This window comes from Glycine soja, chromosome 7 (genome assembly GCF_004193775.1).
Source record: "Glycine soja cultivar W05 chromosome 7, ASM419377v2, whole genome shotgun sequence".
NCBI classification, from domain to species: Eukaryota; Viridiplantae; Streptophyta; class Magnoliopsida; order Fabales; family Fabaceae; genus Glycine; species Glycine soja.
Window position 1 is genome coordinate 44,513,291 of NC_041008.1, and position 26,252 is coordinate 44,539,542.

A 26,252-nucleotide genomic window follows, 5' to 3' on the forward strand; every position below is an offset into this window, starting at 1 on the left:
CTTGATCTTGTACTTTTGTAGTATTTTCCAAAAATCAACAAGGTTTTCTTATATTATGTGAATGTTAAACAACCTTGCATGTATATTAGTATATACAGGTATTTGTTTGACTTTGGCCACAAATTGATTTAAGTGAATTTTAAATTTAGGGATAAATTTGTGTGATCGCATGCTTCTATTGCTCATATTATTTGTATTAGTGTTTGTCTTAGAAAGGGTCCTGATTGACTTCTTCTATGTTATTATCTAAGTTTTATTATCAATAAATCTTGGTTTTAAAAAAATGTAAATTTTAAATTGAGTTTAATGGTAATATATTAATAATGTAGAGTTATTTTATATGATCATTTAATTATAAATTATCATTAATGTGAATTTTAAGATAATTTTATAAGAGTTAATAAACTTATCATAAATTGTGGGTTGTGATTGAACCATGTGATTTTGGTCAAATTGTAAATTATTAACAAATAGTAGTAATTAATAGAGTTATTAAGTTAATTATAAATTAATTAAAAAATTATTAATTATTAAAAACTTTAGTGAAAATTATTAAACTTAATTTTTCACAACATTGTATTTCTCCTCTCCTATGTAAATACCTCTTTCACCTCTATTGTTGCACCTGACTCCATTGATGGTATCACTACATTAGTGTTAATAATCCTTTATTAAAGTTTTTTAATGATTAATAGTTTTAATTTAATTTTTAATTAACTTAATAACTTTATTAATCATAATTATTACTTAATAATTTACCAAGGGGACCAAAATCATCAATTTATAAAACCAAGAGACAAAATATTATAATTAAAAAATAAGAGAACTAAAATCATAAATTTAAAAAACTAGAAAGATTAAAATTATAATTTAAACTTAAATTTATGCATGCACTCAAGAGTGTGTTTTGGTAAGCTACATTAATAAATAGGTTTAAATACAATTCTAGTCCCCTCTTTTCTTCATTCCTCAATTTTAGTTCCTATTTTAAAATTGTGACATTTAACCATTTTATTTTAAAAAATCGTGATTTTAGTTCTTCTATTTTAAAAAATTTATAATTTTGATTTAATCTTTAATTTTTGACTATGTTTTATTTTTTTTTCCTCTAGTCTAATTAAACCCTAAATCTAACATATTCATCTAAAATATTATCAAGAAATTATTTAATTAATTAAAAAGTAAAAAATTCAAAAATAAAACATAGACAAAATTAAAAATTAAACAAAAATTATAAATTTTTTAAAATACGCAGAAAAAAATATGCGAAATTTCTAAAATATAGAAACCAAATATTTATATTTAAAAATAGAAATACCAAAATTGAGGATTTTTAAAAATCATAAATTGAGTAAAATAAAGAAACCAAAATTATATTCAAGCCGAATAAATATTAAGTTACTTTCTCAAGCTTATAGGCTACACGAGCATGTTTTGAAAAAAAATTCATTATCCAAGATTTTAGCTGCAGTTTTTAGAACAGATTAACAATTTGAGAACAAATTTCCAAAATCATAATCTGAGAACAAATAAAATGTAATATTGAAGCAAATGGAAAAAATATCAAAATACATCATGAGTGAATAGGGCCTAACCAAAACACATCCAAAATATAACTCCTAAATAGGATTATACACCTCCTAAGTTCATCTACTAAACTATGACTTTATATAATCCTATGCGTGGTAGGGAGGAAAGAAACGAGGGAAGAAAAAAAATAAATTTAAATTGGAGGATAAATGTAAAAAAAGAAAAATTCAACTTTTTAAAAATTCTTTTTATTCTCTAATTTTTCTTTCAATGTTTTAATAAGAAAACATCGTCATATATATATATATATATTTTTTTTTTTTCCTTTCAGCTTGCTCCTTCCAAACAAACCCTAAAATTTAGAGTTCTTGAAATCAGGCCTTCTCCATTGGAAGATTTCAAAAATGAGATGTTAAGTGTCTTTTTAACGGATCCCATAATATTATATCTTTTTAATTTTTTATTTTAATAATTTAAGATGTTAAATTATTTTTTAAGTCTTTTAATATTTATTTATAATTTATTTTGAAATAATTAATCATATATTTATAATTTTAAAAAAATACAAAATATATTAATAATTAAAAAAATGAAATGGTCAAACCCTATCCTCCTATGGAGTTTTTCTTCTAAGTTGCGTGCGTCCTCACAGCACTCTTTCCTTCTCCTTTCTCCCACCGCCACCATCTGTTCCCTCTCCTCCCATGACAGTTGCTTCCCTTATTTTTTTTGAAAAATAATATGGTTCTTGTGGAAAAAACTAAATCTCCACGTATGAAAATCTGGTTGCCAACTTTAATAATAAATCTCAGAAAAATCAAATTTAAAAACAAAGATGTTCTTATAAAAATTACTATCGGAGAACATTAGAAGCTGAATGAGTAATCGGAAATGGAGAAACAAAGGTGACAGGAGGTGGAAGCGTGGGCCCTGCAAAAAGAGGGAAAGATGTTGCAGAGTGAGTGGACCAACGCGGAAGAGTGGGACCCACGGCAACTCATCTGTCATCATCACTTAAAACAAAGCGGCCCCACTCTCACGTACGTGCGCGTCTCCTACACGTCCTTTTCCGTCCACTGCACCGCCTACCTCATAATCACAAGTGCCACTCCGACTGAGACACACACAACTTTTGCCTTTTCTCTTTCCCAACATTTATTTCTCCTTCCTTCTCTATTTAATACTGCCTCCATATTCGATTATTAAAAAAAACACGTATTTTATATTTGTTCAAAAATAAAATCTTTTTCTAAATTAGTATTCATTAAAACTTAATATTAAATATTAAAATTATTTTACATTATTAAATGAAAAATATTTTTTTAAAAAATTCATTCAATAAGATACACATAATTAAAATTTATTTATATTTTTAAAAAATAAATAATTTTTTTTTACTTATATATGAGATGGAAAAAGTATTACATTCATCAAATTCTTAAAAAAAAAGTTGGTAAATAATATTTTAAGATTATAGACATAGTGTATATAACAAAAAAAAAATATAAACATATAACAAAAACTTGCAATCGGAAAAAAAATATTCTTGGTAAATAATACTTTACAGTGTACACCATCATTTTAGACACTCTTCTAATAAAGCGATTTTTCAAAAGGTTGGCTCACTCATAAGTATTTATGTTATAAGACTTAATACAATAATAAATTTATCTTATTAAGTATATATAAGATAAGTTGTAAAGGAAAACAAAAAAGAAAAAATTATAGGTTTATTCTTTCCTGCAAATAAAAAATAATATAACAAGCTAATATTTATCGATAAAAAAATTATCTTATTCTATTTTTTTAAAAAAATAATGTATCTTATTACATAAGTATATAGTAAAGATTGAAGAATAAACTGTACAGATGTTTTTTTTATGTCTATAAATAATTATTTAGATCAATGTGTGTCTTCCCCATATTTATTAACTTGATAAAGTACGTTAAAACTTAAAATTTAAAATTCATATTTAAATTGAATTAAAAATATCAACTACTACAGTATTTGAGAGGAATAAAAAAAATACTTGTCAAATACTTGACATTAGAAAAGTCAAGTGACTTATTTATAGAAAAAAATTGAATCTTCTTATTTATGGGAAATCAAATTTATGAAAGTAAATTACACCTTTTTCCTAAAAGATACTTAAGTTATATACATTTTTTTTCTTATTTTGAAAATTTAGGCTTTTAAAAAATCAATATGCATTGTGATTGAATTTATTTTAATATACTCACTAGTAAAGAGATCTATTTGGGGAAGTTCAATATATGGGTTTTTTTTTTCATCTTTAAAAATCATGTTTACTGGAAATTTTATTTCCTAGGAATTATGTTTGTTAGAAATGTCAAAAATATGTTTTTTTATGTCTAAGATTTTTTCGAGAAAGAGAGAAATAAATATATAAAAAAATCCTTCATGGTAATCTTGAAATGCCACCCTCTTTAATGTGAAAGTTTTAGTGAAAAACTTAATTAAAAAATAATTCTTAAAAATAATTTTTACAATATTTATATCAAACATTAGAATTTAACATGTTAACCTAAAATTTTCTTAAAGCTTAAAGACTCTGTATGGGATCCATACATAAAATGTAAGAGATAGGAGCATTTGCAGCGCGATTGGATTCATTTTTCTAATAAAAATATCGTTTAAATGTAATATTAGATTTGAACTAAACAAAACTAAAATTTTGTAATTTGGTTTGGTTTAATTTTTTAAATTTATTAGTATAATACTGAATTTAGTAACAATTTTGCATAACTTTTATATTATATTGTTTTAATTTTTTTTTATATAAACTAGTTTAAAAAAATTATGTTTAATATTATTCTTTAATAATATGGACACATCCTTCTTTAAGATAAAATTAAAATATGGATCACTTTGATATTTAATACAATTCTTTAAAAATATAGGTACAAAACAACAAAAATCAAATAATAAAAATTCTCTTAAAAAGACTACATTATAAATCATACTAGTTATTAAAAAATTTCAAAAAATGTTATATGATGCTAAACATTCATTAAATAAAATGAAATTAATATAAATATAATAGGCAATTTTATTTTATTTTATTTTCACAACAAAAATTGAAATTGAACCAAATTAAAAAAAAATACCTAACTTTTTTTTAGTTGATGTAACTATTTTTTATTATTGTTTTTTCATTTTATTTGGATTGGTTTTTCTTTTTTTAAATTAGACCTTGACGGGCAAACATCAAAGCCGAAACTTGATCACATTCCAACAATGCTGACATCCCAAAATCAACCCGTCATATGCCGTGTAAGCCCGCAACCCAAAATTTATTAAAAGGAAGAATATATAATGAATGTGTAAGCAAAATAAAAAATTGTTATAGTCAAACATAAGAAATATTAGTAATACGTTTTTTATTATTGATTGAAATTTATCAAAATATTTTTTACGAGTCTCATTCATATCTAATAATTTTTTTTAATTTTATGATTTTTAATAAATTTTAACCATTCATATAAAAGAATCTTCTAATCAAACATTAATTATTATACTATTTTTTCGCGAGGAGTCGTTATACAGTTAGACTTATCCATTAATTAATTCTCTCCATTCACTGTCCGAGAACAATTTATTTCGAGCCTGAAGTTGTATAATAAATCTTTTAAATTACTGTAGTGTGGGAAGTGGGACCACGCGTTGTATAATTGTATTCTTTTACCTAAACATACTTTTTTTTTTCCTTCTAAAAGTATAAAATTATTTTCGATTGAATTTGAATAATACTTTAACAATTTAATTTTACATTCAACACATTGATTAGTTACCTCTAATCACTTGAGTAATGAGATACTTACCTGTTTATGTATAATATGATTTTGAATTATAAGAACCATTTGAATATTTTTAAGATGTTTTATTATAAAGATTCATATTTACTAGCTTAAGTGTGTCTTTAATTCAATTTATTTTAATGAAATAATCGTTTACTTTTATCAGATTTTTGAAACAAATTTTAAAAGATAATAAAAATAATCCCAACTAAGCATACCTTAATTCTATTATTATTTTGTTTATCGATAATTAATTTTTATAATTTTTATAATTATAAGCATAAAATTAGAAAAACGGAACTAATTCTATGTCAATGATTTTTATTATTAGTCCGTTTTTTTTCTATGATTTGTGTATAATTTATTTTCAAAAAAGACTGATGTTAAAAGAATTAGTTTTAAAATTATAAACACTAATTTATATTTAAAATGTATTCAGAAATAGATTTAGAAGAATTAATTTTAAATATAATAAAATTGTATCCTCTTATAAAAAATATTCAATAAAAAATAAATGTATTTAGTAATTAAGATATAAAATGTATTCAATATTTAATTACTTATCATACAAAGAAAATACAAGTTTGCAGTAAAAGAATTTAGAATTATTTTTTTGCAAAAAATTGGGGTGAAACAGGTTCTTTGTGTTTAACTTTTTTTTTCCATATTTTTAATAAAAAGAAGGCTAATAAAAGTTAGTAAGTAATTATAAGAATAAAATAATAAATATAGTTACAAGAATAAAATAAATATAAAAATGTATACATTAAAATATCCTATTTTGTTTTTATATATAATTATAGATAATAGCAGTAATTAATAACTGAACATTATACCTACCTTTGAAACTTGAAATTCAAGTCATTGTCTGTGCACAATCCGATCCCGTCACTTACCAGGCAAAGCTATGTATGTGGTGGGTGCGAGATGTACCTTAAACTCAAACTATATAATTAGTATTCCACTACTAAAAAATGCAGATTCAACATGATTCTTAATAGTATTTCATGATAATTTTTTTACCGTCCTCGTCGTCGAATTTCCTACGACATTCAACGACGATCCATTAAATGTCTTAGTACTCTCTCCTTCTTAATCCCTTAATTATAAAATTATCATCACATTATATTTTAAGACGATTTAGCATAATCATATAAGAATGGGCATCGGAAAATAGTCGTTTTTTAGTAGTTTTTTTTATTTCTTTTTCATACATTCCTTATTATTAACTAAAATATGTTTAAAATTATAAATAATACTCATCAAATAAAAGACTGTCAAAAGTATCTTGTTACATTTTTCTAATTTTATTTACTAGAAAATTTAAATACATAATATTTTAATTGTCTTGATTTAAATTTTTTTATTTTATAAATATTTTATTTGGATGAAGTAATTTAATTTCAATGAAATTCAAATTTTCATCTTTAAATATTTATTTTAAACAAAAAGTGTTGATAGCATCCCCAGCCACAGCCCCTTCTAAACCAAAATCAACTGCACCCGTTTCTTCTCCCACTTCATCTCCACCAACTTCATCTCCCAATACTGCAACCGCAACCCCTCACGTTTCATCTCCCACGGTAGCATCTCCTCCGTCTAAAGCTGTTGCTCCAGCTCCAACAAACACTCCTCCAGTGGCCACACCTCCCGCGGCCACTCCTGCTATGACACATGTGAGCTCGCCGCCAACGCCAATTTCAGTGAGTTCTCCACCAGCGCCTGTTCCGGTGAGCTCTCCCCTGCAATGGCACTAACAACTCCGGCACCGTGGTAGCACCCAGCGCTGAGGTTCCCGCTCCCGCTCCCAAGTCGAAGAAGAGTAAGAAGCACACTGCACCAGCACCGTCGTCGGCATTCCAAAATGCATCGTCTCATAAAAAAAAGGTGCGAGAGAGAAAACAAAAGGGCCTATGTTACGGTGTGAGAAGAGAAAAGTTCAAATTCTTATCATTAGGGTGAAATTTCAATTCCTATCATTTTAGTCTATTAAAATTCTTTTAAAAAATGATGTCATTTTAAATTTTTTGAAATCTTATATCTAAACAAGTAAATTATGATAGGAGTATTTTAAATTCACTAAAAAAATGAATTGTCTTATTTAAATACCCCATCCAAACACAGGTAAAAGAAATCTTTTCTAACCTATTATAACAATAAGTTATAGTACTTAAAATAGGAACATCAAATTATAAAAGAAAAATTATTAAAGATAAGAATAAATATATTTTTCTCTCTAGTATTTTATTAAAACAAAGAAAGCTTCACAATAAAGACTATAAAATAAAAATAAAATATTTTATTAAAAAAAACTAGAAAGAGTATATAACTCTCTTCTTTGTAAAATGGAAGGGAAAATAAGAAAACGACTAACACATCCTGCTGGAGCATAGACAGTTAAACCTTTGGTATGTATATTCATATTCATGATGAATTTAATTACCTTTACAAGTATTGCTCTTGTCTCCGATAATGCATTATTCTTCAAGTTGGCAACTTGTAGAGCACATAGTACGTATTATATGGAGTTGCTAAGCCTCTTCTGCATGTGCAAACCCCCTAGCCCGTGTGGTTTACAGATAGTTTTATTCTTCAATTCAATTCCCACATAGACATAGTCATATGTGACATTATCTACAAGTACATGTAACTCCGTTGGCAGCATATATGCTCCTTTTTCCCTCTTCCCCCCCTTGTTTGAAGCAATTGGGCATACTTAACTAGCTAGCTAGCCTACTACTTTATTGAGGAAATGTTTCATTGACAAGAAAGTCATGATAGGGTCATGATTTCCCGTTCCTTGTGTACAAACATGATACTAACTTTTCACTTGTACAAACCGAACACTATGATTCATGAGCACTAAGAACCTAGCTAGGTAAACATGTGGTTGTGGTCCTTTGACCCCCCCTTCTTCCCTTGTTGTAGGGCAGAAACACCTTATTGGCTGAACTCACGCACAATAAAGGAATGAAGATTACTTAAAAGTTTGTTCCAAATAAAAAAAACGTCACACATATAAACATATATAACTCTGCCAAGGCATGGATGCATAGAGTCCACCGACAAACTTGTATGTTGATGGAAAGGCATGGTCACTTTTCTAGGTTTCCCGTAAACATCATCTTGAAGCCATATAAAGTAAATTCTTATTATTCATCAGCATTGTTCGGGCAAGTTGGGGGCATTTCGCTGTTCATTGGATCTAATTTTAGGCTTCTCTTTTTTGCACTTAAGACTGAAGGGTATGTATCAAACCATGAAGTGGCAAAATTATCAGTGTAGGCAACATATAATAAAGCTGCGCATGGTTGAGTCAGCGTAGCATCTTAAAGTGCAGAAGCAGCATATTGTTTGCGCCTTTCTTACAAACTTGTTGAATGCACATGGTGCAACCACAAGCAATGCCTGACATATCATATCTCGTAGTTATTTGTATCCTACTTAATATCTTTTTAATAAAATTAAATAAATCTCAATAATAAATTATGTTTACCAAATATTTTAATTTCAAATTATGAAATGAGAGAGTCTTTTTTATGTGAGAGTGAGGGAAATAAATATTGATCATATTATGAGTAAGTTACGTGAGTTTTTTAAAAATTAAACTTGAGCAATCCGTTCATGTATATATAGTTAGAGTCTAGACATGCATGCTCTCACTTTCACCTAAAAATAACTTGATCGCTACATACATCCCCCTGCATGCACCCACCCACCCATATATATAAATCTTATTAATTAGAAATATTTACTTATATTTTATTGTGTGTTAAAATGCAATTAACTTATGAAATATTAATTAATTTTAAATTATGTGAGATTTTATAAATTTAATTTATTCAATAAATTTTTATATAAATATTGGATCGATAAAAATATATTGTGCAAAACAAGTTTAACAAAAAAATTACTCTTAAAATAAAAGTTATGTATATATTATTGAGGAGATATTCAATTATTACAAGAGTAATTTTTTAAGATTTATTTATCATTTATTTTTTAAAAATCTAATGGTTATAATAAATAATGAATCTTAATTATTAGATTTTAAGAAAATAAATAATAACGATAAAAAAGAATTACTCTCAAAGTATGTAAGTGAATGTGTCTTTTGTATTTTTTTTAAGTTGCTAGCAAACTAACTTTTCTAAGAATATTTTAACAAATTTAATTATACTCTTCCAAAAAATTTTAGAGAGAAAGCACAATATGTGACTGATTATATGTATATATAGCTAACAGTCTTTTTCTCCATGTCATTCCAGTTGGAGCAATCATACGTTTCTATCATGTCATCGAACAATATGATTGCTAAAAGTCAAAAACCCCATTTACAATTAAAGCCAAAAAAGAAAAACAAGCCAAAATAATTGGACGATGTCGTGCAGGGAAAATATGAAGGTCAGGCACTATGATTAGCTATGAGCTACACACTTGTTTTTGTTACATATGAAGTACTCTTTTTTACTTGAACAGGGAGGAGGAGGAACTTTTTACAAATAATTCTGACAAATTTTTGTGAGCATTGGGTTGGGCCCCTTAATAAAGACCATTCCATCTCCATTTTTCGATCATCAGTCGGAGCTTCAATACTCAAATGTAGATTGCGACCCAAATACGTTTTACCCAAAAGAAATTAATAGGCTTTATTAGATTTTCTAGTGTCCTTTTACCCGTTCGGTAAAAATATTAAATAAGACAAGTCGAAGACGAAACTATCTGTTTTTTCTATTATTTTAATGGTAACGTAATGGGGCCAAAGCCCAACAAAACAACAAAAATGAATCAATAGAACTAAGAACAAGTACAGATATCACCACAAAATTTACCAATCATATTGCCAATTTGCCATTACCTTTATTGACCCTCAAATTTACTACTAAGACGCCTAATATGACTCAAGGCAAATTTAGTATTTTAAAGGCACATAGTAAAACGTACCAGATAAAACTGTAATTAACAAATACTATGTGAAAGAAAAAAAATATACTATTGCTCTCGTTGAGAGTCGAACTCAAGACCTCCCGCTTACTAAACGGGTGCTCTAACCAACTGAGCTACGAGAGCTTGTTATTACTATAAGCCCGGGTAAATTACTAGTATAGTGAACTAAAATTAATTCCATTGTGAAACATTGGTTTGGAGAAGGTAAAAAAAAAATAATAAAAATACTCTACAAAACAGTAAAATAAATGCCCAACAATACAAAAGGGATGTCAAACTTTCTTGTTTTAACAATGGTATCCTACTTTCTTTTGACAATGTTTTCTGCAACTTATTAACATCACATATTTGGAAATTAAACACTAAATAAAAAAAAACATCACCATTAAAGAGACGAAGGGTTTAATTAGACCATATGCTTCATAATCTTCAGGTTTCCCTGGAGATCAAGATTACATTTTGTCCTAAAAAGCGTAAAAACCATTATACATAACTAGTTTTATATGGTGGAACTTAAAAAGTTTAATGGGTTTTTCATGGTTATATAATATGTTTGGAATACTTAGTTAGACAAACCTCTTAATACATAGAGGTATTGGAAAATCAAATAGCTTCACGTAGAAAAGAGCTTGAAACTGTAAAGGCTCAAATTTTCAATATTAACCATTCACAATAAATTTCTCCATGAAAAATAATAATCAAGGTGTCACATTATCATGTTTAGGTTTTTTAAGTTTGGTAAGTAGGTTTGCAATTCAAACTCGTTACAATATTGCTGATTTAGGTAATCTTTTCATTCTACCAATGAATTGTGTCATGCTCACAGTAATTTAAGCTTTATTTAACTTGATTAGAATTTTATAACAATGTTTTTTTTCTCCGGCGGGAAGAAAGGCAATGTATCCTTCAATGAATAAACATAGTATCAATATTTCCAACACACTTGTGAAAAATTAGAAATTGAATTTAGCATTTTATAAGCTTTTAACACCCTAAGGCCGAAGGCTGACCTTGTAAGGATAATTTTTGTCTGGCCTTCTCAGGTTTTCTTGTCATCTTGTTAAGCATAACTAGAGATTGTCATCATCCATATAAAATCTTGCATCCTTCGTCATATATCTTGCAAATCCAGTCTGTATTCTCTGTTGTGTATGCTTGAAGTATGCTGAACATTAGTGTTATTTGTAAGATATATCATGGGTACATATATATAGTTTGTTTCTTTGGAATGATCGTAAACAAATTGATTTCTTTATTGTCTTAACACATACAAAACAAAATGTATACAAATATATAAAAATAGAAGAATGAAAATAGACATTTCCCCCCTTTAAAACTTAACAAACTGAATTATGATATGAATTTAAACTGGGGAACAATGCGTAAGTAAATCTTATTTTATCTTAGGTTTTTCTAAATCTTAGTCTTAGATATTATTGTTTTAATTATACTATTATCTCTAAATTTAAAGAAACTTAAATAATTTTTTTATTTTATACTAATTTGATTTATTAAATAACTATAATAAATTGATTTTAATTTGATTGCATAAAAAAATTATTTCATGAATTTGCAAAGGTTAAAATGATACTATATAATGAAAGACCACACATTAAGTGATAGTTATAAGAAATAAATGTTTTATTGTTTGCCATAAGAACATGCAGTTTTTGTTGCTTAATTATTTATCTCTCTTTTGTATGACATATTAGTTATTTTATCATTATTTAATTTGTAAATCAATTATTATTTATTTTAAGAAAAAGCAGACCTTTTATTTTAAAAACATGCAAAACATATTATCTTAATTGGTACCACAACCAGCAAATTCATATTTTACATTGAATATGCTTTGATGATATGCTCAATTTCAAATTCCAATAATAACAATAAGAAGAAGAAGAAGGTTACAAAAAAGTTATAATAATAAAAATAGGCAAAATTTAAACCATCAATGCCTATAGAATGGGAGCATACAAATTATGGAATATTTTTCTATTACATGATTTTTTTGGGTAGGCGTATTACATGATTGATTGACTGAAGTAAAAGTTATTGCAAAGAAAGAAAAATAAAACAAGAACCTTTTTTTTTTCCCGATCAAAGGAGCATATAACTAATGCTTCACAGGACGTGGGTACAAAGTCCCAATAGAATCAAAACAAAGAAAAACTTTACACTCAAGAGGAGGATCATAAAAAAACACCAAACCTTGGTGAGCATGATGTGAAATGGAGGCTAAACAGTCAGCCACACAATTAGCCTCACGCATAGCATGACTAATCTTGACATTCCAAGAGTGCTGTAACAGAGTTCTCTCATAATTAAGAAAAACCAAGTACGGATGCGTGGAGTGAGTGCCCTGGTTCATGAAAGTAGCTGCTGGCATAGAATCAGTCTCGATCCAAATATCCTTAAGAACTGATTGCAATATTTAGATTGTTTTTCAAAGCATTGTTGTCTCCCATAAGGATGTAATTTTACTCCATTAGGAATTTGCTTGACATGCAAGCTCACGTTCTTGTCTCCTTCAATATATCTACTAGTAAAACATAATTTTTTCGGCTAAGCAGTAAGTACACCATGAGACGGTCAAGTTGCCTTGATTCCAAGGAAATACTTCAATGGCCCTAGGTCTACGATGATAAATTTCTCATCAAAATGATTTTTCACCCACTACATAACTCCTTTCTCATTTTTGGCAAGTATAAGTGTATAACATCATCGGCATAAATCAATGCAACAAGAAATTTCTTTCCTTTTTTGTAAATAAACATTGATGATCATTGACATAACATCATCGACATGTATATGTATTTTCTCTCCACTAACCCATTCAGTTGGGGCATGTATGCACATGATGTTTCTATTATCATTCCTCTCTTTTCATAGAAATTCACCGGAGTCTATCATTTGTTCTCACCTTTTTACCTTTTTTCCAAATCATACTTCCACCAAACGATTGAACATAGCTAAGAAATGGATCACATAAAATGAATATATATTCTGAAATAGTGTATCCAAAAGCGTTTTAAAATAAATATTAGAGGATAACAACTATCTGTGTAGTATTCAAACTTATGTTAATCAAATAGTCTTGATTCTGACTGAATGAGTTTTCTTTTTAAGGATGTATGTGAGGAGCCAAGTTTTCTTCAAATTTTGATCCACTACAATCCAAATACAAGTCCGAAGTTTGTATTTGGACGGCTGAAAAATAGAAATAGACAAATAAAAAAAGAGCGTATAGCGAGTGAGCATAATTGAAAAAGGATTTTACTATTTGATCCCAAACGAAACCAGATGATGTGACATGTATAAAAAAGGAAAAGATGGAAATCATGGGATACAAAGCTGAATCTGACATTCGTATTACCTGCCGAATTCAGACTTCGTACTATATAGTATCATCCTTTCTATTTTAGGAACGGGCACAGACTTGCAATTCTATTCAAGGAATGACCATGATATGATGATGTTCTGGTAGCCGGCATTCAGATTTTTTAGCATAAAGATGTGTATAATATGACAAAGATATCGGCATCATCTGCACAGCTGATGTATCAATTGGATCATTTCGCCATCATAAGATAAGTAACATAAAAAGAAGTTGAAACTTTGTTAATAATGGTTTTTCTGCATCCTTTGAAATCAGAAGCAGGCCCCTTCAATATGAAAGGTGTATAGTTTTCAATACCTAATACCTATTCTCCCCCTTGCTGAAGCAGCAACCCTGCTGTTCTATTTAGGAAAACACAAGTGAACCAGGCGTTTATGAGCATATAGAAAAATAACTGTTATTTTAATGGACAACACAAATATACTGGGCAGGGATTACATAAACTGGTATTCGGAAGTTGGGCTGCTTCTGTTTCGAGAAACTCGGGTCATCTCACATATGCATAATGAGACATAAAGTAATTGTAATCAGGATGATTAACTCGCAATAGCCTAAGCCAGTTTTCAGCAGCCCGCAACAGAGAATTGGCTTTCTGACATTCAGAAACCCCATCGGGATCCCAGAGAGAAACTTTGAATTTGTGAGAGGCAAGCCCAAAGATCGGTAGTGATAGCTTGGATATGTCCCTACCTATTGAATAATGATTATGTAGCCCATCAGTATTTGAACCTGATTCAAAGATCAAACTGTTATAATTGATGCCTATTAGCATACATCTTGCATATATAGAAATTAAACAGACAGAAAGACATACTCTGCAAAGCTGTTGACAGGGAATGAAAGGTCAGGAAGCAGGCACTCAAGCTTTGTAATGTTGGACCAGTTGGTATTCTGTATATTGGGTACCTTTTAAAATACACACAGCAACAAGTAGTTTTGTATTAGTAATTATTACCACGTGCATTGTCCAACCAAATTAGATTACCAAGAGGACAAGAAAAACATACCAAGCAAATGAAACCCAACTTGCAGGGGAAAGATCACAGCTCCAGTATGTTTTCAACTCTGGAAATTGCCGTGCAAGATCAGAAATCTGTGTCAAGTAATATCAATACTTGTTAGGATTAAAAAGCAATATAATCCAATATGCAAGTTCAACAAAGGATAATGTCTTGCCTTATTTGCCAATGGCTCACGATTATAAGGTGTCTCATGCTCAAAGTATTCAAATATAAGCTGACCAGGAGGGCTGCAGCTCTCAGTCTCATCACTTGATGAACCCATGAAAGGTTTTCCTTGGGAGACCCTTTCCAAAGTATGATTGCTTGCATCCATAACATTAAGATGATTCCTACTACCATGAACACTCTTAGCTCCTCTTTCATGACAATAGCCACTGCTACTATCACTGCTTGTCTCTCTAGCTGATTCAGAGTCACTTTCTTGACTGGGTTTCCTGGAATAAGATGGAAATTAGAATGACAATATGTTACATATGTTATAAATGATACTATGCCAAGTCTTTATATTTAGCTAAAAGGAAAACTTGTCCTGGAAAGCAGTAGATCATAACATGGAAAAAGGAAAATGATAAGCGGCCTTGACTGAACTCCTAGCATTTAAATGATTATGCTTGTAAGCAAAAAACTATAAGATAAACATGTATCATTTTGAATGTTGTCTAGAACTTGCAAAAAACTATAAGATAAATATGTACCCAGAAGAAGGCTATGAGCACCAGCAAAAAATAGCATCAGAATGAAATCAGTTAAAAATACTATTAGCAGTGTATTTCATAGAGCTGCAGGGTTGATGGACAGTGGATCAAGTTTCACTAGTCACTTTATTATTATGCTCAATTCTTAGCTTTCTTAGATAGTTAGATCACACATTCCTAATGTGCAAACATGTGACCAGCTTACTCATCGATCTCCAGAATTGTAGACAATTTGATATACAGATGTTGGCCACTTGACCTAGGGTCTAGGGAATAAAATCATGTGCGATACAAGACAGTATGGCATGTGAGTTCTTAAGCTAATTAGTCTTCCTCTTACTTTATGTGTTATCCTTCAACACAATTATTAGGAGAGTATTCTATCTACCTTGCCAAAGGCATCTCCATAGCACAACAATCAGAAGCCAAGCCAAAATCATTCATATTGGGAGACTATGTTTAAACTTATTTGTTGAAATAAGCTCTTATTTTTATAAAATAAGCAACTTTTTGTTTTTTTAGTGTGTTTGTCTAAACTGCTTCTGCTTAAAAAAAGCAGTTCTCTGCTTATTTTAAGAAGCAAATCCTATCTGCTTCATAAAAAAGTGCTTATTTTAAAGTTGCTTTTTTTTAAAGTTTAAACATACTCACCCATTACCTATTTTAATCTATGAAGCCTAGACACTCCAAAAATGGAAAAGTATAGGTGGCATGCCCATATCCAATACCAATATGCGCGCATGACCCTCCATGATATGTATCCAAGAAATATCCTTTATTTTTCAAAAGAAAAACTATAGACTAATATTCTTGAAATATGGCTCCAATACTTTTGAAATAAGAATAACCAGGCAGGACTATCATGCAGATTAATCTGTGAACTCCTTTAGATAAAGGCGAAAGTTTGCTTCAGACTCATTCAATTCTGCTTCATGTTGTTAGAAACTAGAAAGAATATCAATGTGATTATTAATAAGACATGAAATCCTTCTTTTAGTGTCTGTCCTCACATCAGAGGACTACAAATAAAAGCCAAGGTCTTAGCTGGTAATTTGAACTACATTTACACATCATGCAGAATAACATGAATAACAAAATCTTCCTTGTGTGACTTCTAAAATGAACAAAACCAATTCATCTAGTCACAACAAAAGCAAATTGTAAAAGAGAATAATAAAAAATAGCATTGATTAAAATATTTAAATGCTCGGTCATCAATCGTCGAGAGGTGCATTTATAAATAAAAGGAATTTGGTCAAACATTTAAGGGGAAAATTTACTAATGACATGTTTCACACACAACATACTCACCTTAGCCGCGTGGAGGGCTTTGACGGATCAATATACAGCTGAATGGCAGACAAGGAGACGTTATAATACTGAGTCACTGATTCACTCCCATTCAACACTATAGGAACACCTGCCCCATAAGCACTCCACTCCTTAAAAGACTCCCACAAGTCTCCAAGCACAAAGTAAGGATGCAATTCCGCCTCCCTTGATTTCCACCTCCTTGAGTTCGTCTGTTAATTCACACACACGCACACACAAAAATCCACCTAAATAAGCGGAGCTTCCTTCGAAACAAACAAAAACCAAAGCTACCTTAAAACTAAACAACATTCACACTACACCGGGTTGTTTGCAACAGCACAATTTAGGGGTTACCTCAAAGCAAGCCACAAATTACAAAAGCTAAACGGCATTCATGATTCATCTACATTGACTAACTAAAGATCCTATCTATTAATTCATCCATTCACTAACTAAAAGGGTCCAATGCTGCTACATCACTGCGAATTAACTAAATTCAACACCTCCACTACGGTAACCAGTAACTAGAAAGAAAAAAAAAACAAGCACACAAAAACAAAATCAAATAGCGTTATTGAATTGATGTCGATGTTACCTTGGGAAAATATTGGGCGGGAACAAGGGGCGTGATGTGCTCCAACAATCGATCCAAATTGGACATGTCCGATGTGGCGCGCGAAGAAATCGAACAATCGGAAGAGGAACCAGGCCTGTTCTCCGAGGAAGTTCTCGACAGCGACGACCGCTGCTGCTCCTGCTTCTCTTTGTGTTTCCTCAGCGGCGGCGGGCTGTAGAAGCGGTTCTCACCGAGATGCCGATTGCGGTTGCGGCTTCCGCCGGCGATGGCGGCGCCACCACTGGCCGACATTGACGCGGTGGTTCGCGAGACGATGATAATTAGGGGGACGAAACGACGACGTTGGGTTTAGGTTAAGTTTATAAACTCGGAAAGAGAAGAGAGAGCGAGTGAAAGAGTACGAATGTGAACTGCGAAGGGTTTTATTATTTAGCGCGTCCAAGTGATTGCACACTCCACGCTCACGCTGAGGTTTTCTATGTGGATTTAACTCTACAGTCTAAAGCAACAACCCTTTTTAGTATTTTTATGTTATACTTCTCATATAAATGAATACCCGTATTTCTATTTCGTGTATTGTTTATTTTAGGAAAAAGTATTTTTTCCAATAAAACATTCTTTTATATCAATGTAATTTTTTTATCATTACATGGTAATGTTAATATGAATTAGGAGTGTTCACGGGTCGATTAGGACTAGTTTTGATCAAATTTAGGATTCAACTCAATTAAATTTGATCAATTTGATTTTGTTCGATCTTCATAATTTTTTTAATCGAACTCGACTCATTCATGAACGGTTTGTTTTGGTCTAGGCCAACAAATTATCTATTTAAATTTGGTTTTTTTCTTCTTAGAACTACTATTTTATATCATAATTCTTTCAAATATCAAATACAATTAATACAATATTATCAAATATCTGAAAGTAGTAAAATTGATTCATTTAGCACTATCAACATAATATTCATTTAGCACAAATTAAAACAAAATATTCTTCAAAGAGATGTATTCTATAATAGTCTGAAACACAATTATTTTCTACAAATTAATTTCTTGCAACCAGATTTGTTACAACCACATTTATTACAATCAGATTTGTTGAAACAAATGAAAAAATGATCTATTAATATTATAAAAATGATAAAAAAAATATGAAAAAATGTGAAACAAATAACAATATACCTGAAAGTAATACTTTAAGACGTTCTAACACTAGTAGTCCGTTCCAATACTCGCAGTCCAATACTCGCAGTATTTAAAGTCAAACCAAACAACTCCAAAAATTTAACCACAACCCTGTTAGCACAAAAATCAATTGATATTTTATACAATTCTAAAAAATGAAATAAGAGATTACACATCCAATTCAATTTTTTTCCGCTTCATTTATTTCAACTTGCAAATCATTAACATTTTGCTTAGTAGATCTAAGCCAATTTTTGACACAAATGAGAGCTTTAATAGTAGTAGGACTTAAGGAACTACAAAATGAAACTGAATTTTACCCCGTACTAAATGCAAACTCAAATGATATAGTAGATACAAAAATAACCAATATATCTCTAACCATACAGAAAAGAATATAATATTTGGATGCTTTCAATTTCCATCAATTCAAAAATGTCAAACTCAACGTGGTCATCTTCAACATCATCCTCCAAATACCTATCTAACTCATTTTTTGCACTTCACATATGCATGAATTCTCCATTCAACATCATTCAAAATATGAACAGAACATCGCATATGCATGAACTCTCCATTTAACAAAGTATGTTCATTCCAAACACACAATGCTCTAGCTAAATATGAAATAGTAGAGTTATTAGCACTTGCATTATCACTATCCATTATTACACATAAAACTTTTGAAATCGCCCATTTTATAAAAAATTCTCTAGGGTTATCCCTTTGTGGTAAAAAATCAAACAAAAATTCAATATTTTTTTTATTCAACTCCTATCCTTCATCAATGTAATGAGCTGTCACACACATGTAACTCTTATTTTGAATTAACATCCAAATATTCGTAGTAAGTGAAACCATTTGTTTATTTGCAGACAACACATGTTTCAACTCCTCCTTTTCATCATTAAACACATGCATGCAATATCTAGCAATAGTGACACGGGAAGAAATTTTAAATTTAGGTTGGGAATTTTTCATGAACTTCCTAAACCTTTCATTCTCAACAAACTCAAAGACAAGTTCATCAATAATTATCATCTTTGCAAGTGCTATTAGAGTCCGCTATTGATTAAAATAAAAAAGTTTCGTACTAATTTTATTAGGGTCACTTTGCTTTTTATCAATACGCCTTGTAGGTTTTTTCTTACATTGTTGGAACACATGTCTTCTCAAGTTAGAGATTCCATATATATATATATATATATAGTTGTTGCATATGATGCATTACAGTACTTACTAAGTCCTATAATCTTCCTTCTTAATGCAAATTCAGGTTGTTGTCTTTGTCATTGTTGTGGATGAGTTTCATGCCCTTGTGGTTGTGAAGGAACTTCTATCCCTTGCTATGATGTATGACATGGAGAGAGAGTGCTAATTGGAGATGAATCATTAACACTCCCTACACCACTTTTCTTTTCCAATTGTCACATTTGCAAATTCTAAATAACATATCCACAATAAATAAAATAATACACGATCCACGATCCACGATCCAGATGAATCAATTATAGAGAATAAAAAAATATGCTACTAAGTTGGAATCTGAAATCAAGAGGATGCCGCTCAAAGTAAAATAACTGCATGTTGATAAAAAAATCTTGATCTGGATAAATATCTATATCAATGCAATATATTTTTCCAAAGATTACATTAGGGTTCGTGTAAATTAGAAAAAATAATCAAATTTTATTTGGGCATCAAACAAATCAACAAATATGAATCCCAATAATCTAATCGTAATAATTACTTTGATACCACATAGAGTCTTAATAATATTTATAAAGACAAGTGACGCACACAACACACAATAAAAAAATAAGTGATATATAAAAAAAGTTGTTAATTATGTTGGTTGGTGAATAAAATTTGAGAGTTAGAAGTGAATGTAAAGAAGCATGAAACATGATTTGTTGTGAAAAAGTGAAGGAATTGTTACTTGCTGATTGAAAAACAAAGCGGCACGACACAACACAACATATCGCGGTTTCTCTTTTAGTCCATGGTTTGGATGATTTTTATAACTATTCAAAAATTAGGTTAAATTCAAATTTTAGCCCTATATAAGATAAATAGGGTTTTTGATTTTATCCCAAACGAGAAAATCTTTTAAAATTAGTTATTGTTATATATAAAGAAAAAATAGGATAATAATTAGACTAATTTTATGAGTTATTTTTTAATGAAAGTATTTTTATTTAAAAAAAATCATCAATTAACGTTTTTATGGATTTTTCTTATCTTTTTCTATCCTTCCCATTTTTTAAAGTTTAATTTAAATATATATATATATATATATATATATATTTAAAATTTATCAATTGTTAAAATTGATCTTATATCACAATATAAGTTATTTATCATAAATTTTAATTATATAAAAAATATTTTATCACAACGTGTAACCTAGATTTATCCCCCAACTTATTAAATTGTTACTATTTTATTAAAAGCATGAGAAGAAATAATGTATTACCACAACTTCCCTTGATTGTCAAATATTTTTTTTAGTTTTTAATATATATATATATATATATATAATAAAAAATATATTTTAATTACAGGTTCACGGATCGGTTCAACGAGTCAATGAATCTATAAATCTAAACCCGTGACTCAACAATAGTTTTGATCGGTTCGGTTCGATATTAATTCAAATACGTAAATATGAATGATCAAATCCAGGCTATTCGGATCGGTTTGGATTAATTCGAGTTCATGAGGGACTCTTATTGGTGAATACCCCTTATATGAATGAAGTTGAGTTCAAATATTTTTAGTGAGATTTAGAACTCTAATCATTCTCGATCTTCCTCTTACCTCCTCTCATTCCCGTCGCATCCCCTATTATTCTCCTTATTGAGCTTGTTGGACACATTTTCTGTCTCATCCACATCCCCTATTATTCTCCTTATTAAGACGGATAATTTTTGGTTTCAAAGCTAACGAAGCAGAGACTTGGGTTGGCACGGTGCGGTGTTGTGCTGTATTGTTGGTAAGCCATTACTAGTCAAAATGTAAGTGTATGTGGATAGTTGGCAAAGGAGAAAATGAAGTGCACCAAGACTAGTAGTAGGATTGAGAATATATGATATACAATAAAAATGATTTTCTTGTACACTATAAAATGGAATTATATTGTTATAACATAAAGGTGCAAAAGAATAAAATGGAAATTTAATTTCATTAAAATAAAAAGGAGTGGAATTTTTTTTTTGAAATGAAGACATAATTTCACACAAGTGTACGATAAAATTATATTTCTATTATAATGTATTGTGTGAAAAAAATTTCATTTGTGTGTATAATAAAATTATGTTTCTGTTGTAATATATGATACATGAGATGGAAAAAAAATGCAAACTCACTGTTGTAAACATAAGAGAAACAAAAGTTGTAATGATTGCTCTTCTTTATTATAATTTATTATTGATGAAGTGAGACACAGATATATCATAAGTCTCACGATTATATGGGAAAAGGAAAGAAGAAAGGAAAGACTGGATACATTGTAAGGCAACTTAAGTTGAGCACAGAGTGATTGGATAAGTCTCCAAGCAAGAAAAAGCAAGAAAGTGATAACAAGTAAGTTGAAGAGGATTAGTTGTAATCGGGATGGGCCAAAAGGTAAGCCTCAATGGCCTTGAAGAGAGCATCAGCCTTGGCTTTTCCAGTTTTGAGTTCGTCTTGGTTGGGCTCAGCATCTCCTTTTGTTTCGTATTTGACAGTGAGCTTCCCAGCAGACCCTCCATTGGGACCAGCAACCAATTTGGAGTCGAATGTGATCTTCTCCGCCGTGTCTGGCAATGCAGCACCCCCAACCACGCTGTAGCTATATCCCAAGTTCGCCTCATCAATGCTTTCTATTTTGTGCAGCACAAACTTGGTTTCTCCATCTATCCATTCATTAACATCAGCTTTATTACCATACATTGTATTATTTGGTTTCATTACAATTAATTATGTTACTATGCTATTGCAACATAGTATATAGATGGGTAGAGATGCATGGAATAATAATGAAATAGAAAGTCAAATGAAAACAGTAAGTACCCTCAAGGAAAGTGATCTTCTTGATGGTTCCTGGGCCACCATTTCCCTCAACGTTTTCAACACTCTTGAAGGAATCAAGAGCCTTTGGGATGACGTTGTCGGCATCTGTAACCAGGGCCTTGTAAAGAGTAGCAGGAGCCACAGGGGAGTTGATTTCATCCTCGAATGTGAAAACACCCATTATGAATGATTATATGTAGAACGGAATGGAAGAATAATACTACTAGTTTGAGAAGGAGATGCTTGCTGCTGTGTGCTTCTTTAGCAGAGGAGTGCCCTTTATTTATAATCAAGCAGCCAAGCACTACCTCTGGTATCAATTTCCTTGTATTGTATATGACCCATAGTGTGAATGAAGCTGCTGAAAAAAAAAATATATCTTCTTAAAAGATATGATCATGTATTAAATTCTTCTTTGACTACTTTTCTATTTGTATTTTTAGTTTGTTATGTCTCTCTTTCTTTCATTTTTCCTTGTTCTTTTCTATTAATTATTTAGGTATAATTTTTTTATCCATAAAAAATAAAAATAAATATAAAAAAATTTATAATAATTCAAACACTCTACTTAATCAATTAATTTAAATTCCATTAATCATTTAGGTATAATTATATGATTTAAATTTATTCGTCTCATTTTCCTATATAAATAGCTTTTTATCACTAAATTCATCATCTCTCTCACGTATGAATTTGGAAGACAAAATTCAATACATAAAGTAGTTTAACCGTACGTGATATTTTATTTTAAACTATGTAAGTTTATATGTTTGCTAATAATAAGGAAAAATATTACTTTTTTTATGCTGTCTTTCTTTTCTCTATTTCAGTAATTTTAATTTTCAAATTTTGGTTTTTCCCCTTGAACAATCTGTGTAATATTTCAATCTTTTTTCTTTAATGTCAAATATTAACTTTATGCGTTTGTCAAATATTGTGATTGTGAAGCATTCAAATTCAAAGAAGTTTCCTCCAAAATAAATTAATAAAAAAATTAGTTAAATGGCAAACGCATCACGTTCAACGATGGCGACTGTTTGCTGTATTTGCGGGACTGAATTATTTTTATACTAAATTATTATATTATTAAATAACTTGTATTTTAGTTTATAGATCACGGAAAAATAAATTTTAAATTTTAAACGATAAAAATTCATAATAAATAAATATTTGTTATACATAAATTATATTAATAATGAAAATTCATAATAACTAACAATGTCCGCAAAATTTGAGTTTAAATGAAATCCATGACATGATTTGCATGAACGTTTCGAACAAAGTAATGGACCTTGAATTTTTTAGTTACAAAAGGAGTTCGTCAATTGCACAAAATGTTTCCCCACTGTGAATCAATATTTCACCGAGTTCAAAGCTATTTAGAAAGAGCTGAATACACACTAATGCGTTTTAGAACACGTGTACACGTAAAGGCAAACGTAGCAGTAACAATGAATAAAGTCTAGATATCAAACACAAACGATTAATTCGTTGTTAAATCATAATTCTCTAGGGATAAAATGTTGAAAGTGATTTTGTAACGGTGAAAACTAAAAAGTAGAAGAATTTGCAAATAAAAAAAATGATAAACGAGAAGAACCTTAGTGATTAACAGGTAGGATTGTGGTTTTAAGTATGTTCTTATTCCATTCTCTTCAATTCTAATTAAGCATTGTATTATCCGTTAATTGTCAAGTATCCCTATGAATTTGATTTATAATTGATCAAAATTTACTAACGTTATCTTTCGGTTAATTTCCTAATTGCTCATGTTAGAAACTAAATCCTAACCATGAAGGACAAATATAAAGGTTGTTTGGTTAATTAACCTAATATGAAACTAGACTTAAGGTTTAATTATGTAACAATTCTTAGTTCAATTACCCTACACTTCTACCAATGAATCGCACAAAGGTCATGGGCCAATCAATTGATTAAGACATACAAGATAGATCCAATCCAAGTAAGAATTAAAATATGGTAGTTTAATATCATGTTTTAGCTTCCTTGACAACTAAGTTATTTTGGCTCAAACAAGTCTTGCAATTCTTTGAAGTTTAAGTTAAACTACCGTGATTTTATGTGATAGCAAGTCAACAATTCAATTGGCTCACAAGCAGACAACCAATGAAAGATCCAAACATGTGAACATTGATTGCCATTTCCTCTGTGTGATCATGTTCAATTTGGTTATCTCAATCTAATTCATGTTAAGTCTTAGCAACAACTAGTGAATCCTCTGATCAGGATAAATATATCTAATACTACTATTCTGTAATCACTACTTTCTCGAAACTCGTTATCAAAAACCCAAAGTCCAATTTCTCCAACAACATCTAGAAGGGCGTCTACAAAAAGCATTAAAGGCCACTGGCTACCGCAATCTTAAATTTCTCCTGGCTGCGAGTGCGTTACGGTCCATTCCATTGACTAACCGTGAAATGGATAATTCCATGTCAAACTTTTGTTAGATCCATGTAATAAATATCTAAAAAGTATAAATTAAAAATATGGTTTATATATATATTTAATTTCTATAAAGTTAGTGAATTTTATTTTTGATCTTTTCAATTGTAATTTTTTAAATTTTTTCTAAAATATAAAACTATTATTTTGTCTTCATAAAATGAGCACATGTTAATTTGATTCTTGTAAAATATAATCTTTGATTTTTAAGTGCTATTTTATTTTTCAATGACATATTATTTATATTTTTTCACTAATATCATTAAGAATTTTAATTTTTCAACGTAATAATAAGCTTAATTTTATAAAATTATTGTAATCATTTATCTTTTATTAATTTTTATTAGTTTGTGTGAAATAATTTAAGAAAACATCCAGCAGCCAAGATACTTTTTAATTTGCTACCGTCTAATTCGATTTGGCAACCGAAATTTGCCACCATCTAATTTCGGTCTCAAATATCCAGCACACTTTCAGTGTATTTAGATAAAAACATTTGTGTAACAGTGACAGAATTAGGGACCGATGTGTCAGTCGCAAAAGTTTAAAGCTAACATCCTAGTGGCGAAAATATTATTAAAACAAAACTATTATATATAACACTTTCACTGAAACATAATTATATGTAAGGTTTTGCAAACGATATATTTAGTCGCTAGTATATAGTAAATGTAATTTAAAATCGCTTGTTTGGTTGTCAATGTCATTCTAATAAATTAAAATGAAAATGCATAAACAATTAAAATTTAAATTGTCCACCAATTAGATATACTCATTGGTATGATTTTTGATACAATTATTATAAAAATTAAATAACTTATGATAAATCATAGTTTAAGATTGAATAATAATATAAAATTATTTTATAATGTAAATATATAATTTAATGTTTATTTTAAATTAAATATAAAGTATTTAATACAGATACCTAATAAAAAATTTAAAAGTATTACATATTGAAGATTATCATAAACACAGACATGTGTTATCTGAATAGTCATTTCACAATTTATTAAATAGATAAACAATTAACATGTGTAGCATGATATGAAAGACTAAATACTACATTATTTAAATTCTTTAAATGAAAACGAAATATTTTTTTTGTAAAGAACAAAATCCAAAATTCAATGTAAATTTAAATATAATTATAAATTAAAAATATTTTTTTTTCATTTTAATTATGAATTAAATGAAATATTTATTTTAAATAATACACAAACTAAAATAATAATTTATCCA

At 29.3% G+C, this 26,252-nt stretch overlaps 2 protein-coding genes and 1 non-coding gene across 4 annotated transcripts; all 3 read right to left on the bottom strand.

The window, feature by feature from the left end:
* Positions 1–10,345: 10,345 nt before the first annotated feature.
* On the bottom strand, positions 10,346–10,419 carry TRNAT-AGU. The gene has a single exon. It is a non-coding gene; the product is annotated as a tRNA-Thr (tRNA).
* A 3,444-nt stretch (positions 10,420–13,863) lies between these two features.
* Positions 13,864–17,764, bottom strand: LOC114419998. Of its 2 annotated transcripts, none has more exons than XM_028385835.1 (6): positions 17,323–17,764; positions 16,725–16,936; positions 14,873–15,152; positions 14,704–14,789; positions 14,511–14,602; positions 13,864–14,386 (listed from the first exon to the last, which is right to left on the bottom strand). In XM_028385835.1, exons 1-6 carry the CDS (start codon positions 17,593–17,595, stop codon positions 14,184–14,186), a joined length of 1,146 nt encoding a protein of 381 aa, XP_028241636.1. In that variant the 5' UTR covers positions 17,596–17,764; the 3' UTR covers positions 13,864–14,183. The 2 variants fall into 2 exon arrangements, with proteins under 2 accessions (XP_028241636.1, XP_028241635.1); XM_028385834.1 differs by having other exon boundaries at positions 13,864–14,425; positions 17,323–17,762.
* Positions 17,765–21,872: 4,108 nt separating this feature from the next.
* On the bottom strand, positions 21,873–22,845 carry LOC114419999 (stress-induced protein SAM22). Its single transcript, XM_028385836.1, has 2 exons — positions 22,545–22,845; positions 21,873–22,387 (listed from the first exon to the last, which is right to left on the bottom strand). The coding sequence occupies exons 1-2, from the start codon at positions 22,723–22,725 to the stop codon at positions 22,092–22,094; spliced, it is 477 nt and encodes a 158-aa protein (XP_028241637.1). The 5' UTR covers positions 22,726–22,845; the 3' UTR covers positions 21,873–22,091.
* Between the last annotated feature and the right edge of the window lie 3,407 nt (positions 22,846–26,252).